Genomic DNA, 20428 nt, shown 5'->3' on the forward strand with positions numbered 1-20428 from the left:
TTAAAAATTATACTAACATTATTAGAAATTGTATTAATTAACTCTCTGAAACTGAATGGACAAAGTAAAAGTAAGGATAATCATGTTATCATTTTCAAAATTTTCCAATGTGAAAGAAGTGTGGTACCAGGTATAAAGAAAGTTTGATAAAATCTAGTAAGATTGCGGGAATGTATGAGGTATAATCCCATTTTAGCAAAACCATCAGGAGATAGAGACACCTATTAACATTTGTAACATTTAATAGCAAGAATATACAGTTTTACATGGCACATCTAACATGCCTGAGAGGTCTTATCTATAATAAGTACTTAATTTATTGAAGTGGGCTCATTATTTGTTTAAAAAATAAACTTAGTCTTTTAAAAAGTCAGTATTTCATTTCTAAGAAATAAAAAAGTGTTATCAAGCCTATAAAGTACTTAGTAAATACTTGATTTATATGTCCCACCTCTCATTTTGCTTCATTATTGTTTTAATCTTTTATATCCCTTTCTATAGCTCATTTCAACGGCCACGTGGCACTCTCCATTTGGATGATGGTGAATACTGGTCCAACAGGGCAGCCTCTTATAAAGGAAAATCCCACCGACCCATCTTTGAGAACAGCATGGACAAGATATACAGGAACTTATACAAAAAGGCCTGTAGTTCTGTTTCTCATACACAGGAAAGCTTTTGAGATCAGCCGCGATAAACTGTATGAGTGTCCTTGTCAACTTCTCAATGAAAACGTTTGATGTAATCAGTACCTGTATTCTTTTATTTTTTTTTAGACGGGTGGTTCTAATTGAGCACAGTAGTTAGACTTGAATAAGTTTATTATTTCAAATGATAAAGTATCCTGGGCAAGCCTTCTTTTTCCAGTCACAGTAGAAAGTGCTGTATTCTCACAGTTCTGCCACACAGTCACAACCTCCATTCTGATTAGGAGAAAACCGTCCTGTCACATCTCTCTCATGTCACCAGCTGCAAATCAAATCACCAGCTACAAGAACATATTCTCTCTAAAAATGCTCTTCTACCTTCATCACCTTGTAATTTTCTTTCCATTTGCTTGACTGGTTATCTTGTTCTGACTAAGATTATTTTTATTATTAACTCTCATTTCTTGGTCATGGGCAAAAAAAGAAAAATATACAGAGATGAATTTCTCAGGAGTTTAAACTCTATTTTAACTAGTATTTTCTACCATTTGCTCCCTAAGAAAAAGCTATTGATATGTCTTAGCTCCTAAGGTATAGCTTTCTTTTTAAAGTTTCTGTAATCCTTTACTCCCTCTTCTCTAAAAGAGCTAGCTAAGTTACCTAAAATGCCTTAACAGCGAGAAATAGGAATGGCCAAATGTGACCCCAAATGTGAATAACTGATTTTTAAAGATAGATTTTTTTTTGCATTGTTTTTTTCTAGAGTTAAAACTTTTGGTGGACCCAGAATTAGAAAATAGCCTTTGTTTAAAAGCTTGTAGAAACTCAGAAAGAATAAGGGATTTATATTGTAATTTAATCTCTTTAGTGTATTCATAGGTATCAAATAGCCCATGAAAGTAGCAACCTTACTTTAAAAAAAAAAACAAACAAACCTGGGAACCATAAAGGGGAGGAAATATTAGAGTATAACTCTTTGTACTCAAAAGTTGTTGGTTGATAAAATTAGCTTCTTCCCCCTTTCCCCCCTACCCTGGCTCCAAACACATCTGAGGCCAGTTAGGCTTTGAAGATACAAAGAAATTAGTTACCTTATATTTTTTAGAGAGAGTAGAAGAAATGCAGAGAATAGGAAATGATAAACTTGACATAAACTTTAAGAGTGGACTACAAGATAATGTTTTCTCATTGACTCCATCTTTGGTTAATTTTATAGTTATGATCTTAAAAGAAAATACTTGAGTTGAACTCTATTTAAGTTGGAATTGGTATGCAAATTGGGTGATTTATTTTTTTAATTGGAGAAAATACATAATACCTGTTATCTAATAATAAGACTTTTCAGCTTCATGTTGATTGTTTTATCTGTGGCAATCTGCAGTGTATTGGAAAGCACATCAGAGATAGGAGCCAGGTATCCTAGGCTTCAGATCTCTGGCCCTAGTTTCCTAGTTATCAGTGGAGAGAACGGAGTAAGTCAGCATTTCCTGAACCGTGTTTGTGGACTGCTGTTCTAAGAGATGGCTTTAGGAATGTAGATACAAGTATTTCATTGGTCATGTAAGTTTAGGAAAGATCTGTGTACCACTCAGACTTAGAGAGTCATGGGTAAGATGACAGGAATGAAAAGGGGGTACTAGTGATGCTGAAAAAAACACTGGTTAATTGTCCAGGCAAACTACATATGGTCATCTTAGTAAAAACATTAGCATGTTTGAAGCTCTAAGAAATCCTGGCATAAACATGCTTCGCTCTAGCATCTAGTAGAAAGTCTGATACATACTTGGTGCTCATTAAATATTTATTGATTAACCCAGACTTTCCTAAACTAAATTGAGCGTGTAACAGTATTTGTTGTTATGGTTATCTTTCCCCTCCCGTTCCTCTCCCCCAACTCCCGATACTTCCTCTGAAATGCTATCTGCAGACACATGTGGACATAGTCAGGAAAATACTGGACTCCACAATCACTGAGCTACCGTCTGGTTGTAAGTTGTCTAATGAATTTTTGTATAAGCTTTTGAAGGTCAGCATTGAATGATGGTTTTTTTAAAAAATCATATATCAATGAAACTTAATATCTTTTCCTCCTTGATTGTAAACAAATGAAAAATTCCCCCATTTAAAAGTTGCTTCTTGGTGTGCTACATAGCTTCAGTCCTGTCTCACTCTTTGAGACCCTATGGACTGTAGCCCACCAGGCTTCTCTGTCCGTAGGATTCTCCAGGCAAGAATACTGGAGTGGGCTGCCATGCCCTCCTGCAGGGGATCTTCCTGACCCAGGGATTGAACCTGAGTCTCCTGTCTCCTGCGTTGGCAGGCAGGTTCTTTACCACTAGAGCTATCTGGGAAGATCAGTGAAGTGAAGTGAAGTGAAAGTCTCTCAGTCATGTCTGAGTCTCTGTGACCCCATGGACTGTATAGTCCCTGGAATTCTCCAGGCCAGAATACTGGAGTGTGGGTAACCTTTCCCTTCTCCAGGGGATCTTCCCAACCCAGGGATTGAACCCAGGTCTCCCGCACTGCAGGCAGATTCTTTACCAGCTGAGCCACAAGGGAAGCCCAGGCTTCTTGGTAAAAAGGCCAAATATGCACTTGAAAGAAAATATTTGCTATCATAAAAAATCTCCTGAGTGAGTAAGTACCAAAAAAAAAAAAATTACTTTGCACCTATATTTGCCATTATCATATAAAGGCCACCAAAAAATGGGTCTCAAAGGGGAACTTTGGAAAATATTTGAGAGACATTTTCCTCTGAATTAAATTTGACATCTCCCTGAAGGATCAGATATACATTTCCACATACTTACCATCTTTGCTAAGTGTCTATTTCCATTCCCTGGAGGAAAGAGTAGTCTTTGTTGTTTTCCTTAACTATTATTATGAATTCTTATGTTGTATTATCTTTCAAAAGTAAAACCTCTAAGTACTAATAGTTGCCTTTTCTCATTGAGAGAAGCAGAAAGATGCCATAGTTTATTCTCTTAACCCCTTTTTGAATATTTCCTACAATCTAGTAATAGTTATTAGACAATATGAAAGATAAATAGGTCTGTCTCCTTCTAATATAATTTTTCTTTTAGATTAAAAAAATCCTAGGAATTTAAGGAAGGAAAATGTTAATTCAGCTAAGAAAAAAGTTGAATCATTGGACTGATGGTGTGTCTTCCTTGGTTTTCACTACTAGTTGTATAACCTTGTTTAAGTCATCTATCCTTCTTGGACCTGTTTTATTTCCTATAAGGTGAGGAAGGGGTTAATTTAGAATGACTTTTAATGTTCCAACATTTTTATAATTGTGTAATTGATCAATGTAGAAGATTAGGAAGTTTTTGGCAGCAGAGTTGTGTTCTGATTTCAAAGATTAAGCCCTTGATTAAAAATCTGGACCAAAAAGAGAATTCTCATTATTGTGCTCATTTCTTAATAACGGCTTTTTTGAGATAGTTCATATGCTATAAAATTCACCCTTTAAAAGTGTACAGTTGAGTGGTTTTCAGTATAGTCACAGAGTTGTGCAACTGTAACCACTAGCTAATTATAAAATACTTCATCACTCCAGAAATAATCCTGTATCCATTAGCAATGCTTCTCATTCCTTTTTTCCCTTGTCTCCTGACAACTAGTAATCTGCTTTCTGTTTCTATGCCTATTCTGGACATTTAGACATTTCATATAAATGGGATTATATAATATGTGAATTTTTTATCTGGCTTCTTTCATCTAGCATAATGTTTTCAGGACTCATACCTGTTGTAACATGTGTCTGTACTTTATTGCTTTTTATTGCTAAAAAGTAATCTATTATATTTTGTTTATCCATTCAGTTGGTGGGCATTTTCATTGCCTTCACTTTGAGGATATTATGAAAAATGCTAGTACTATGAACATTTGTGAAGTTTGTGATAGATATATGTTTTTATTTTCCTTGAATATACACCTAAGAGTAGAATTGTTGGGTCATAGGGAAACTCTTTGTTTAACATTTTGAAGAATTGCTTTCCAAAGTGACTCAACCATTTTACAACTATTATTTTTATCTTATCTTAGGAACTTGGGCTGGTTACACATTCAACCACTCATTCACCCATTTATCACATATTTATTGAGCACTGTGTTAAATATAGAGTATAAAATTTTTAAATGTATCTTCCCGTAAGCACAAAGAATCTATTGAGAGAGACAAGAAAACAATATATTTCAGCATTTATGGTATGGTAACTTCTATGATAAAATAATGCAAGAATGAGCATAGAGCATGCTAGCTTGATGCAGCAGAACTTGTAAAAGCATGAAAATGGGAGAGAAAATGATTGTTCAGAAAACCCCAAATGCTGTAACTAGATTGTGTGACAAGGTTGCAAACACTTTGATGGGATATGATGAATGCTAAAATGGACCACAAAGAGAACCACAGGCTTAGAGCAGCATTAAATGAGGCAACCTTTTAGCTGGACACTGAAAGATGGGAAGGACTTTTGTGAACAGGAAACCAAAATGGGATATACTCAATATTGATCAGTTTTTACGAGGGTGGAGGCAGGATTGAGGAAAATGTCCAGAAATCAGTTAAAGATCTAGAACTTGGGAGAACTCAAGAATTGAAAATGGATTTTTGAAGTCAGATATAACTTAAACAGATAAACAAAAAACCTATGTTGCTCTTGTCCTAATTTGTATGTGACCGTAATAAGCACCTTTAGAGTAGTGGACCTGAAGCAATTGTGCTTTTTACTTATTATTGAAGCCCTGGTGGGAGAAAGTTAGTTTGAGGAACCCTTTTAGAAATTAAGAAAGATATTGTCCTCCCAATCCCAGATTATCCAACTGGCTAGAAATTTATTTACAAAAATGAAAAAGTAGGAGAGAAACTCAATTTTTTGTTATTGGGGTTATGAGAGTATTATTTATCTCTGAATGATATACTTTGAGTTTAATTATATGAAGATCTTTAGACAACCAGAACTTGTGAGTATTCATCCATTTAACAAATGTTATTGAAAGTCTAATGTCCAAAGATAAACAAAAACCTAGTCCTGACCCAAGTTCATAGGGGAAAAACTGACATTTACTTATTACAGTGAAAGAAGTACTATAATAAATGATAAGGTTTGCAAGTATTTTCTCTCATCCCATTGATTGTCTTTTTGTTGTTTATTGTTTCCTTTGCTCTGAAGAACCTTTCTATGTGGTTTTATGTGAAGTGGTTCCACTTTGTCTATTTTTACTTTCGTTGCTTTTGCTTTAAGTGTCATAGCCAAGAAATCATTGCCAAGACCAATGTCAAGATTTCCCTCTATATTTTCTATTAGGAGTTTTACAATTTCAGGTCTTATGTTTAAATCTTTAAACCACTTTGACTTGATTTTTATGTATAATGTAAGTTAAGGGTTTGATTTTTTCTTTCTCTTTTTTTTTTCTTTTGGCATGTGTATATATAATTTTCCTAACCATTTGTTGAAGAGACTGGTTTTTCCCCTTTGTATGTTCTTGATTCCGTTTCAAAGATCCGTTGACTCTGTGTGTGTTACTTTATTTCTGGGCTGTCTATTCTGTTCCACTGCTCTTTTTCTGTCTTTATCCCAGTACCATACTGTTTTAATTGCTGTGGGTTTATAATTTAGTTTGAAGTCAGGAGTATGATGCCTCCAGCTTTTTTGTTCTTTTTTAAGATCACTTTGGTTATTCTGAGTCTTTGGTGATTCTATACGATTTTATGATTTTTTTTTCCTATTTCTGTAAAAAATGTCATTGGGATTTTGCTGGCATAATAGGGAATCTGTATATCACTTTGGGGAGTGGACATTTTAACCAGCCACATGATATTCACACACACACACACACACATAAATATGTAAAGAAGACACACAAAATTAAAAAAGAAAAGAATTAAAGAATGTTACTACAAAAAATCAACAAGGCACAAAGGAAGCTCACAAGAGAGGAATAGAGGGACAAAATATAAAACAGAAAACAGCAAAATGGCAAAAGTAAATCCTTTCCTATCAATGATTGCCTTAAATGTAAATGAATTAAACTCTCCAAAAGACATAGAGTGGCTGAATGGATAATAAAGCAAGATCCAAGTATATGCTATCTACAAGAGACTTGCTTTATATTAAAGGACACACATAGGCTAAAAGTGGAGGAATGGAAAAATAGTATTCCATGCAAATATTAAACAAGAGAGTATAGGTACCTATAGTATTATCAGGAAAAAAATAGACTTTAAGTCTGTCACAAGCATCACTACATTTCTGTTGCAATTTAAGTTTTTAAAAGTTTAATCTTCTGAGTGTATGATATAGTTCAGAAATGAGAGGAAACCTTTAATGCCTTTGAACACGTGTAGTAGACTTGAGAATAGGTGTATCCTCCTAGAGACTTATTTTCATCAGTGAAACACATTCTTCACTGGACTTTGTGTGTGTGTGTGTTTTTCAGTAAAATTAGTGATATATGCATACAAAATGTTGAAGGATTTATGTACATACGTTTCCAGTAACATCTATTTCTAGGCGATTGACAACAACACTGAATAATAGAAAAAGTGCTTTCTTCACAACTTTTCTGAACCTCTTTTTTTAGCCTGTGAAGTAAGATATTAATAAACATTGCCCTCCATTCCTCATAAAAGTATTAGGATTAAGTAGGAAAATGAATGTGGACATTCTTTGACACATGTTAGGCACTATCCTAATACTTCTGGGAAGTGATCTGGGAAAGGAAATTCACAATTTTAAAAATAATCCATCTAGCATAATAACAATACTGTTAGTTGCAGAGTTGAATGAACTTCAGATTTTTTTCTCTGTGTTTTCTTGTAACCTCTGTGCTGCTTAACTTTTCTGAGCTTATTTTCTCTTTTGTGAAATGGAAGCTGTTTTTGTAGAGTTCATTTAACCGGTTAATGCATGTGGAATACCTCATACAAAGCATGGTGCTCAATAAAGTCTAACTGTAATAACTAAACTTCCAAGTCAGTATAGAGATAGTATTCTGATAGATCTTGAGGATCTGATTGGACAGAAAGTGGAATAAATGTAAAAAATTTTCAAAATTACTTCAGGACACAAGACCAAATCAGATTTCTTTCAGTATGGCTCTTAAGTTTACTAGTTATTTAGTTTATGTAGGTTGTATAATATTCAGTTCAGTTCAGTTCAGTCACTTAGTCGTGTCCAACTCTGTGACCCCATGAATCTCAGCACGCTAGTCTTCCCTGTCCTTCACCAACTGCCAGAGCCTAAATAGAACACCAGCAGGCCCCACTGGGGTTTGAACCCAGGATCTCCTATTTACTAGACAGGCGCTTTAACCAGCTAAGCCACGGCGCCTTTCTTAGCCTTGTAGTCTATTCTGTGGTGCTATCTGGAGATATTAGACCTTAATTTTATTTTTTACAAAATGAGAATGATACCTACCTAAGATGGTTACTATGAAGAATATATTAGGTAAATGTTGCAAAGTGATTAGTATTATACCTAAAAAATAGTAGATGCTTAAAGTAGACATCTTTCCCTTTCCCTTTCATTATTTTGTGTATAAATCCACCCAGGCATAGACCTTAGCATCATTTATTTTTATTATTTAGAATCCTATTAACCTTGTATATGTTGTGCACTTTGGTAGAGGTTTTACGTAGATTTTACAAGTGAAACTAAACACGTGACTTTAGTCCTTGAGAATATTGTCCACTTGAACTTTGTATGTGACTTCTCTCACTTGTTTGAGGGCGTGTCCTATTAACCAGTTTTGATACTAGGAAGTTTATTTTGTCCTCTGTTTATTTTGGATTTAGCACAGTTGTGTTCTGCAAATTAACTCTGTTCCTTTGATCTAGGGGATGTTAGAGGTAGAAGTTAAAGTTGTTGTTGTTGTTCAGTCACTAAGTCATGTCTGACTCTTTGCGACCCCATGGACTGCGGCACGCCAGGCTCCTCTGTCCTCCACTATCTCCCAGAGTTTGCTCAAATTCATGTCCATTGAGTCAGTGACGCTACCCGTCTGGTGGTGGTGGTTTAGTTGCTATCGTGTCTGACTCTTGCGATTCTCCAGGCACAAATACCGGAGTGGGTTGCCATTTCCTCCTCCAGGGTATCTTCCCAACCCAGGGACTGAACCCAGGACTCCTGAACCCAGAATCTTTACCAACTGAGCTATGAGGGAAGTCCCCATTTGGAAGTTAGAGTTAAATCTCCATAATTCAGCAGAATTAACCCTGGATCATCTCAGTCAGATGAACATCCCTATAAGTCTTAAGAATTTGTTATGAATGTGATTGAGTAGTCACCTTTTTCAGAAAACTGTACTGTTCGACACTAGTCACAGAGGCATATGTATGTGTGTATGTGCACTTACATACATATACATGTGCACATAAAACTGTAGACTCCTCTCAGGTTTGCTGTGTAATTCTTTAGAAGTCTTAATTTTTAAAAATAGCAATTTCAAAAATTCCTTTATAACTTAAGATATAAATAAAATAATTTTAAAAATATGTTTGTTTTTGGAAATTGCTGATGAATGATTATATTTTAGCTGTTGCATCTTACTGCATATGAATTATTCATTGCTCAGAAAAATAGCCTAGTGATTAAATACATAGCCTCTGGAGTCACTCTTCTAGATTCCAATTCCACTTCAGCCACTTAATAACTATGTGAGCTTTGACAGGTTATCTGATTTCTTTGTGCCTAGTTTTCTCATCTGTAAAATGAAGGTACTATTACCAATCCTGTGGGATCATTATGAATATTAAAGTAGTTAACATATAGAAAGTGCTTAAAACAATGCCTTGCACATGGTAAGGACTGTGTAAATATATGATTTACTACAGTTACTGTTATTGTTACACAGCTGACAGATTATCTACTGGACTCACCTATAACATGTATGTTTTCTGAAACAATTATTTAGTATAGCCCCCTATTTACCCTGTTTATAGTAATATTCTGTTGCTAAATAAAAGAATATACTTGAATGGAATCTACCATTCAACAGGAATATGTTAAAAATATTTCACATTATCCTGACTCTCCTTTGTGGCCCAGCGGTTGTTCACTTATTATACATTCCTACAGCTATATGGAATAAAGAATGTGTTTTGGCATAGAAACTGCATAATTTGGAGATATTTTTGTTGATAATCTTAAACTAAAACAGTCAAACTAATTTCAGTTCCACTGGAAACCCAGGAGGGGGTAATTGTTTTCTCCAAATGAGAGAGAAGATGCCAGCTTTTGTATTAGTAAGTATTTCCAAGTGTTTTATGTGGGGAAAATGGAAGAAAAAGAACATTTTACTTCAGTGAATTTAATCCACCAAACATTTAAAATCTTAGAAAAACTATTTTCACTAGACTTCTATGATAAATAATAACTTGTATTTTGTATAGCCTGTTATCATTTTCAAGCATTTTAACATAAGTTATCTTTGTTGTATTTCTCCATAACATGTTCATAAATTAGGTAGGACAGGGTTATAATCTACAGTTTTACAAATGAGAAAACTCAAATTTGGGTTAGGTGTCTCTTGCAGGTCACACAGTGGGGATATAAGTGGGTGTAAAAGTGATTCAGTAAGAACTTAAAACCAAATATTAGTATATTCTCATAAATATCCTATTGAACTTTTCCTGCTATTGCTTGGTATTCCTCTTAAATATTGGTTTTAATAGGTGATACTTGGTTCTTGTTGATTAATCACATCTATATTTGGAGAAGGCTAATGTTTCATTATTCAGACTCTTTAATATGTTTGTGACTATCTCCAGCCATTTGTTTTTCCTGCTTTCTACCCAGGCCCTACATGTTGGCTAATTCTCCCACTTATGAACACACCGCCAGTCCATTGAAGAGCCAGGGAAGTTAAGCTAGCCAGCTTATAACTTATGAGTAGTTGTACTAGAAAGGGTTAGTAGTAAAGAATTCCATGACATTTAAAGAATTCAGTAATCTAGTTATCCCAAATAATTGGAAATTGTCATAATTTGAAAGTAACTTAGGTATAGGATGCAAAGAGTATCTGAGACATACCTAACATTCCACTCATTAGTTGAATGTGTGGTTATGTAGCATCCAGGTCTAAAGCTGGTAAAGCTTTGGGTTCTGTTCCAGTTCAGTATTTCCAAATCCTGACTGATGAGAGTCATTCAGGAAGCAGTTAAAAAGTTTCCTCCTCTCAATCTCTGGAGATCTTGATGCAATAAATTTAACTTACTAAAGAGTTTTTAAGAGATTTTAAGAGTCTCTCTAGGTGATTGTGATGTTTGCCTAGGTGTTGCTGAACCATAAGGCTATCACCTCTTCATGGAGTCCTCTCTATTAAAGAGAATGAAGGCCTTTTTCCAGCTGATTTAAATTTCTCCTTTTTAAAAAATGTTGTCATTTTGTTAACTTCTTCATCTAAATGTTTTTGTATTGTCAGCACAAAATACCTTGAACTCCAGGAAGGATAATGGCTGGCTCTTGATTTCCATGTGAATGATATACCTTTGGGGTTTTCCATGGCTAACTTAAATATCAGGGTTTTTTTCCTCCCTTCATCTAAATAGTTAGCAAGTTCATCCATTTATTTATGCATTCATTAAGCAAACAAACATTTAGTTGGAGCTTCGTAGGTGGCACTAATGGTAAAGAATCCACTTCCCACTGCAGGAGATATAAGAAATGCAGGTTCGAACCCTAGGTTGGGAACATCTCTTAAAGGAGGAAGTGACAACCAGCATCTTTACCTGGAGAATCGCATGAACAGAAGAGCCTATAGTCTATGGGGTCGCAAGGAGTCAGGCACAACTGAAGCAACTTAGCACACATGCATGCACGCAAATATTTAGGTAAACTAGATGTTTAGTTGGTGTTTAGTCCATACTTATTATGGACCTATTATACCTTCTAATAAATAAGAAGATATATCCTGCCCTCTGAAACACAGTCAGCTCCCAGTCTTGTTTTTTGCTGACTGTATAGAGTTTCTCCATCTCTGGCTGCAGTGAATATAATCAATCTGATTTCGGTGTTGACCATCTGGTGATGACCATGTGTAGAGTCTTCTCTTGTGTTGTTGGAAGAGGGTGTTTGCTATGACCAGTGCATTCTCTTGGCAGAACTCTGTTAGCCTTTGCACTGCTTTACTTCATTCTGTACTCCAAGGCCAAATTTGCCCGTTACTCTAGGTGTTTCTTGACTTCCTACTTTTGCATTCCAGTCCCCTATAATGAAAAGGGTATCTATTTTGGGTGTTAGTTCTAGAATGCCTTGTAGGTCTTCATAGTACCATTCAACTTCAGCTTCTTCAGCATTACTGGTCAGGGCATAAACTTGGATTACCGTGATATTGAATGGTTTGCCTTGGAAACAGATCATTCTGTCATTTTTGAGACTGCATCCAAGTACTGCATTTCAGACTATTTTGCTGACTATGATGGCTACTCCATTTATTCTAAGGGATTCTTGCCCACAGTGGTAGATATATTGTTCATCTGAGTTAAATTCACCCATTCCAGTCCATTTTAGTTCACTGATTCCTAAAATGTCAACGTTCACTCTTGCCATCTCCTGTTTGATCACTTGCAGTTTGCCTTGATTCATGGATCTAACATTCTAGGTTCCTATGCAATATTGCTCTTTACAGCATCGGACTTTACTTCCATCACCAGTCCCATCCACAACTGGGTGTTCTTTTTGCTTTGTCTCTGTCTCTTCATTCTTTTTGGAGTTATATCTCCACTGATCTCCAGTAGCATATTGGGCACCTACCAACCTTGGGAGTTCATCTTTCAGTGTCTTATCTTTATGCCTTTTCATACTGTTCATGGGGTTCTCAAGGCAGAAATACTGAAGTGGTTTGCCATTCCCTTCTCCAGTGGACCACATTTTGTCAGAACTCTCCACCATGACCCATCTAGTCTTGGGTGGCCCTACACGGCATGGCGACATGGCAGAATTTTGTTGAGTTAGACAAGGCTGTGGTCCACATGATTAGATTGGTTAGTTTTCTGTGATTGTGGTTTTCAGTCTGTCTGCCCTCTGTTGGAGAAGGATAAGAGGCTTATGAAAGCTTCCTGATGGGATATACTGACTGAGGTCTTGTTCTGATGGGCGGTGCCATGCTCAGTAAATCTTTAATCCAATTTTCTTTTGATGAGTAGAGCTGTGTTCCCTCCCTGCTACTTACCTGGGGCCAAACTATGGTGGAGGTAATGAAGATAATGGTGACCTCCCTCAAAAGATCCCACGCATGTACTGCTACAGTCCATGCCCCCAACCCTGCAGCAAGCCACCAATGACCCACGCCTTCACTGGAGACTCCCAGACACCCACAGGCAAGTCTCCTGTGGGGTCACAGATTTCAGATCATGAACTCCTTATTGCCAAATTCAGACTTAAATTGAAGAAAGTAGGGAAAACCACTAGACCATTCAGGTATGACCTAAATCAAATGCCTAACAATTATACACTGGAAGTGAGAAATAGATTTAAGGGGCTAAATCTGATAGAGTTCCTGATGAACTATGAACAGAGGTTCATGACATTGTACAGGTGACAGGGATCAGGACCATCCCAAAGAAAAAGAAATGCAAAAAAGCAAAATGGCTGTCTGAGGAGACCTTACAGATAGCTGTGAAAAGAAGAGAAGCAAAAAACAAAGGAGAAAAGGAAAGATATACCCATTTGAATGCAGAGTTCCAAAGAATAGCAAAGAGAGATAAGAAAGCCTTCCTCAGTGATCAGTGCAAAGAAATAAAGGAAAACAATAGAGTGGCAAAGTCTAGAGATCTCTTCAAGAAAATTAGAGATACCCAAAAAAAAAGAAAATTAGAGATACCAAGGGAACATTTCATGCAAAGTTGGGCACAATAAAGGACAGAAATGGTATGGACCTAACGAAAGCAGAAGATATTAAGAGGTGGCAAGAATACACAGAAGAACTGTACAAAAAAGATCTTTACCACCCAGATAATCATGATGGTGTGATCACTGACCTAGAATCAGACATCCTGGAATGTGAAGTCAAGTGGGCCTGAGAAAGCATCACTATGAACAAAGCTAGTGAAGGTGATGGAATTCCAGTTTGAACTATTTCAAATCCTAAAAGATGATGCTGTAAAAGTGCTGCACTCAACATGCCAGCAAATTTGGAAAACTCAGCAGTGGCCACAGGACTGGAAAAGGTCAGTTCTCATTCCAGTCCCTAAGAAAGGCAATGCCAAAGAATGCTAACTACCGCACAATTGTATTCATCTCACACGCTAGCAAAGTAATGCTCAAAATTCTCCAAGCCAGGCTTTAACACTATGTGAACCGCAAACTTCCAGATTTTCAAGCTGGTTTTGGAAAAGGCAGAGGAACCAGAGATCAAATTACCAACATCTGCTGGATTACAGAAAAAGCAAGAGAGTTCCAGAAAAACATCTATTTCTGCTTTATTGACTATACCAAAGCCTTTGATTGTGTGGATCACAATAAACTGTGGAAATTTCTGAAAGAGATGGGAATACCAGACCACCTGACCTGCCTCCTGAGAAATCTGTATGCAGGTCAGGAAGCAACAGTTAGAACTGGACATGGAACAACAGATGGGTTCCAAATTGGGAAAGGAGTATGTCAAGGCTATATATTGTCACCCTGCTTATTTAACTTATATGCAGAGTACATCATGAGAAACACTGGGCTGGATGAAGCACTAGCTGGAATCAGGATTGCTGGGAGAAACACCAATAACCTCAGATATGCAGATGACACCACCCTTATGGCAGAAAGTAAAGAAGAACTAAAGAGCCTCTTGATAGAAGTGAAAGAGGAAAGTGAAAAAGTTGGCTTAAAACTCAACATTCGGAAAACTAAGATCATAGCATCTGGTCCCATCACTTCATGGCAAATAGATGTGGAAACAGTGACAGACTATTTTGGGGGGCTCCAAAGTCACTGCAGATGGTGACTGCAGCCATGAAATTAAAAGACGCTTACTCCTTGGAAGGAAAGTTATGACCAACCTAGACAGCATATTAAAAAGCAGAGACATTACTTTGTCAACAAAGGTCCGTCTAGCCAAGTCTATGGTTTTTCCAGTAGTCATGCATGGATGTGAAAGTGGGACTAGAGAAAAAGCTGAGCACTGAAGAATTGATGCTTACGAACTGTGTTGTTGGAGAAGACTCTTGAGAGTCCCTTGGACTACAAGGAGATCCAACCAGTCCATCCTAAAGGAAATCAGTCCTGAATGTTCATTGGAAGGACCAATGCTGAAGCTGAAACTCCAATCCTTTGGCCATCTGATGCGAAGAACTGACTCATTTGAAAAGACCCTGATGCTGGGCAGGATTGAAGGCGGAAGAGAAGGAGACGACAGAGGATGAGATAGTTGGATGGCCTCACTGACTCAATGGACATGAGTTTGAGTAAATGCTGGGAGTTGGTGATGGACAGGGAGGCCTGGGGTTCTGCTGTCCATGGGGTCACAAAGAGTTGGACCCAACTGGGTGACTGAACTGAACTGAACTGAACCCTGACCTCTCAAACATACATACAGTGTGTTGTAAAATGTTGTAAATGTATGCGAGAGATATTTGGGTGGATGTATGGAAGAGGAAGGAGTATGGAAGAGGAAGCAACCACTTCCTTAATGAGTGAAGGAAGACATCACAAAGGAATCAGTCTTTCATATTGGTCTTAGTGGATGACTTTCTCAGAAGAGGAGATGCTGGGCATCAGAGGCTGTGTGGACATGAAAGAGGCTCAGCATCTTCAGGGAACTGCAGGAGTGCAGTGTGGTTAGAGTACAGGGGTGTATGGTGAAATGGGGGTAGGTTGAAATTATATCAAGGTCCTTTTTCATATGCCTTACTATAGAATTTGAATTCTTTCCTCAGACCCCCGAAAAGTTTTAGGGACTCATGTAATACCAGTTCATTCTCATAGTATCCTTTGCAGATATACTTGACATCCCAAAGTCATATTATGATCTAAGGCAAGAGTTGTGTAGTCTGTTTCTCCAGCCATTTCTTCATCCTTCTGCATATTTATTGAGCATTTGCATGTCAAAACACTTTGGATAATATAAAAAATACTTCATAAATGTTCTCATTGCATTTTCAGTCTAATGTAGCAGATGACATAAATACTTGTAGTAAGTATTTATACTTCTCGTTGTCATTCAGTCGCTAAGTCATGTCTGATCCCATGGACTGAAGCACACCAGGCTTCCCTGTCCTTCACTATCTTCCCGAGTTTGCTCAGATTCATGCCCATCGAGTTTGTGTTGCTATCTTAACTATCTCATCCTCTGCCGCCCTCTTCTCCTTTTGCCTTCAGTCTTTCCTAGCATCAGGGTCTTCTCCAATGAGTTGACTCTTCACATCAGGCAGCCCAAAAGATTGGAACTTCAGCTTCAGCATCAGTTCTTCCAATAAATATTCAGGGTTGATTTCCTTTACAATTGACTGGTTTGATCTCCTTGCAGTCCAAGGGACTCCCAAGAGTCTCCTCCAGCACCTTATATCAAAAGCATTAGTTCTTCAGTGCTCAGCCTTCTTTATGGCCCAACTCTCACATCCATACATGCCTACTAGAAAAACCATAGCTTTGACTACATGGACCTTTGTCAGCAAAGTGATATCTTTGCTTTTTAATTTATTCTTGTAGGAAGTATTAAATATCTAGTAAGAGATAAGAATCTATAATTGCTGAAGAGTCAGTGAGTAGTAAAGGTTCAAAACATGGAGAGAACTAGTCATTTGTCTGAAAAGGCTCCATGAATACAGAGGAGGGACATGAGTCCAGTCTGCAGCATGGGTTGATTAGAATAGGTGGGAAAAGAGAAAAGTACTTTTAAGTGGAAAAAAATTGAACAATGATAAAGGTGTGGAAGTAAGTGTTTGCAAAGTGTGTTCGTGGATCGCAAGTTGATTGTTTGCCTGGAGCTAGAGTTTCACATAGGGAAGAAGCATTGACAATAAATAAATATGGCTTTGAAATGAAACCTTCAGAGAACCTCATAAGAAATGCTATTCCTGATTTTACTTTTGATCCATCTTAAAGATCTCACATAAAGCTCAAACCCCAGCTGAATTTTAAAAAATAAATATTTTGTATATAAGAGTAATTCCTGGCATTAAGATACTTTCAAACACTAAAATCATTGCCAGAGATTTTCCAGCTTAAAGTCAAGCTGTTTAAATGCATTGGGAAGAGCTTTAGATAGCTTTTTATGTTTGGTTTAGACTTTTTTTTTTTTTTTCAAGGAAAAGGTATAAAAGTATAGCCATTGGCCCTGTGTACACAAAGAGCATAATTTTCATGTCCTCATCTGCTAAATGTCTGTGTTTCATTCATTGTTTGCCCATAGCCAGGGAACCTTAGGGATAATTCCTTCCTGTCTTGGACCCAGAGCAGAACTATATAGACAAGGTCCACAAGTCAGACATCAAAGGTTAATAAAACAACATTTTCTGATAAACCTAGAGTCATTGTTTTTACATCAGTTTTTCTAGGAAAATATTTCTATAAATATTTTCAATTGGACTTTTCAAATGTTAATTATTTTCTGATTTTAAAAAGATACATAAAAATTGGAAGACTTATAAAGCACTTATATGAAAGTAAAAATGAGATAACTTGTAATATTTTGTACATTTTATGGCAATATTCTATGCATTTCTACAGTCTATATATTTTTAAAAACAAATTTTGTACCTCCCTATTTTAACGGTAACACATATGCATTTCTTCATTTTTCTGAAGTGATGCGTCAGTGTATTTTAACGGCTCTCTAATATGCACTGGTACACTGCGGGTTGGTTTGATCTTTGCTCTGTGGTTGCACACTTTAGTTGTCTCCCAAGTCTGAGCTTCTATTATATATTTAAACCAGAGAGAAACGTGTTTGCACCAAAGGTGGGTTGTATGATCTGCTTATGCAGTGTGCAAGCAGAAAATGGGTGACAGAAGGATTGTTCTTCCTTTCTTGTTTGTTTGTACCAGAATTCTCTATTGTTTACATACATTTTAGCCTCTTGTGTCATTTCCAGAAGCTTTATTTTTCTCACTTACTTTTTGGTTTGGATAAGATTTAAATATAAAAATCCATCTGTGAAGCATATTGTATATTCACATTGAAGGCTAAAAACCCATTTTTAATTAAAACTTTTTTCAGCACTCGTGGTTCACTTTGTCCTGTTTTTATTATGAAACACTTCAGCCTTCTTCCTAAAACACATATGTCTTGTACATTTCAAGATGTTCCTTGTTGCTCATGCAGAACTAGTTTCTTTATGCTGTCAGCTCACGCCATATGGTCTGGCTGTTCAATTTGCTTCCCTTTCTGGCATTTGTGTGGGCAGCATCTTGCATATAATGCAAGTTAATTTCACTCCCATCTCTCTCAGAAAACTTGTCAGAAGGTAAACTAGCAAACTGGAAACACTGAATGATTCTTTGAGGTGTTATGTTATACATGATAAAGGATGTAGCCTTGAGTTCCTAATGTTTGTAAGATTGAAAAGAGAAAGTGTCCAGTGAGATCTGAAGTCTGGCCAGATGTGAATAATTATAATTAAGATACTATTGGTGCTTTTTGCCATTGAAAATTGTCTGCTGTGGGTCATTTGTAGAGATGTGGATGGACCTAGAGTCTGTCATACAGAGTGAAATGTCAGAAAGGGAAAAATCAACATTGTAAATTAACGTGTATGTGTGGAATCTAGAAAAATGATACATGTGAACCTATTTGCAAGGCAGGAATAGACATGCAGACATAGAGAATGGGCACATGGACATGGGGGGGAGTGGGGAGTGGGACAAATTGGGAGGTTAGGATTGACATACACGCACCGCCACGTGTAAAATAGATCGCTAGTGGGACGCTGCTCAGAGCACAGGGAGCTCAGCTCGGCGCTCTGTAGTGGCCTCCGTGTTGGAGGGAGGCCCGAGAGGGAGCGGGTGTGTGTGTGGGGTCTTATAACTGATCCGCTTTGCTGTGCAGAAGAACCTACCACCACACTGTGAAGCAATTATACTCCAATAAAAAGAAAAAAGGCATTATCAGTGCTACTTGGCAATAGCACGTATTATATAAACTGCAGGTCTCTAGTGTTGATTTTTAAACCAAATGTGAAGAGGGAGGGAAGGGGAAAGGAAGCATAAAAAGCAGATTACTTTTCAGCCACACTCCATCCTGCTCCCATCTGAAAGTCTGTTTGCAGGATTGTCCACACCATGTAGGTGGTTTTTGAGATGACTGGTGTTAGGTATACCTATAGTCAGAGATGAACTAATTTAAAAAGCAGTGACATATCAAGTTGAGTCTGAATTGAGAAAGAGATTGGACCTGATAGCATTTAAAAGTTTGCTCTGCCTTTAAAGAAAACTGCTAGTCAGGACAGGCTTTACATTCTCCACTGAGTCAAGTCCTCGAAGTGGAAACCTCTGTTCCTTGAACCCTTAATGAATGTGTTCTGAATATCTGAATTTTTCAGGTAGTTCTGTTGTACTTTATAACATTCTTCTAATTGACAGGAACATCTAAATTTTTCACATATTTCCTAACCTCCTTTCTTTTTAGGGGGAAAAAAAAGGATCCTGGATATATTTCAATGCATTCTTGATGATTTTGGCTTCCCAGTCTGAACATCAGTAGTTATATCGGCCAACATAAATGCAGGGCTATGAAGGTGGAGGGAGACCCATTTGTGCCAGCAAGCACTGCCTCCACCCTAATATGACTTTTGTTTAGTCTTTAGCATTTATGCTGCCTTGGTATTTGTCCTTCCTTTGTTGACCACTCATCTCATTGATGCAGAATTTCTTTTCCTCCTCATTTTATGTTTATGATGTAGAGTGGGCTTGGGGATGAGATTGCTAGTTTGATATGATTATATAAAACAAGAGTGAAAATGTCCTGTTGGGGAGCTTTGAGGTACTGATCTAGTGTCATCAACGTTGACTATCACAAAGAGTTCTTTTTTCTTCTTGCTCCATCTAGGTGGATGAACTTGCTGTGTCCATAGCGTATAGGTGTTAGTGTAAATGTTAACAGTCTCTCCAAATCCAGTTGGACATCTAAGGATAAAATTACTTTGGCCTAATTCTAATAAATTTTCACATAAATTTTAATATGAGAGAAGCATAAGTGCATTTAGGCTACACTGAGGTTCCTTTGTATGATGATTTACTATATCATACACCTTCCACCCTCAGATGGATTTGAATGTATGTTTTAAACTATTGTATCACACAGCCTATGATGCAAGAATTATCATTAACCCAATGCAGACATGATAGTACATTTTATTTACACTCATGGTGTTTTCTTTCTGAAATGGAAACCTTTCTTCAATTCCAATACAGGGCTTTGTATATTCCGTGCAGCTATTTTGAAATGGGCCAATAAATTTTTTATTCCTTCATTAACATTTGACCTTAATTTCAATAAATATATTTTGAATTATATCCTATAGGTTGATACAGTTGATAAGAGCTTTTCTCTCCTTGAACTAAGACATGGAATTCCACATCCAGTAGACAAATTTGGTTGGCCAGAGAGAGATTTCTTTGAATTTCGTTGAACAGTCAGTTGGGGAGTATCAGGTACCAAGGAAAGAGGATCCAGAAGTGAATGAAACTTCATCATTGCTCTTGAGAAATTTAGAGTCCTAAGGAGAAAGGGACAAACAGGTGGTAACCCTTCAATACAGAAGATATTATAGTAAGCATAAACAAGTCTGGTTATGAAGGTAGAGTCTAAAAGAAGAGTAAAAAAAAAAATAAGAGATGAGGGATGAC

At 36.9% G+C, this 20428-nt stretch overlaps 1 protein-coding gene and 1 non-coding gene across 4 annotated transcripts in view; one reads left to right on the forward strand and one right to left on the reverse strand.

The window, feature by feature from the left end:
• SPATA6 (spermatogenesis associated 6) overlaps positions 1-748 on the forward strand; it is a 143599-nt gene extending 142851 nt beyond the window's left edge. For all 3 annotated transcript variants that reach the window (XM_020869676.2, XM_020869677.2, XM_070468195.1), the window contains exon 13: positions 502-748. In XM_020869676.2, the coding sequence (XP_020725335.1) occupies positions 502-682 (181 nt within the window). In that variant the 3' untranslated portion in view covers positions 683-748. The remainder of the gene's footprint in view (positions 1-501) is intronic.
• A 7162-nt stretch (positions 749-7910) lies between these two features.
• TRNAT-AGU (transfer RNA threonine (anticodon AGU)) lies at positions 7911-7984 on the reverse strand. Its single transcript has one exon. It is a non-coding gene; the product is annotated as a tRNA-Thr (tRNA).
• Positions 7985-20428: the final 12444 nt, after the last annotated feature.

This window comes from Odocoileus virginianus, chromosome 5 (assembly GCF_023699985.2).
Source record: "Odocoileus virginianus isolate 20LAN1187 ecotype Illinois chromosome 5, Ovbor_1.2, whole genome shotgun sequence".
In the NCBI taxonomy this organism is placed as follows: domain Eukaryota; kingdom Metazoa; phylum Chordata; class Mammalia; order Artiodactyla; family Cervidae; genus Odocoileus; species Odocoileus virginianus.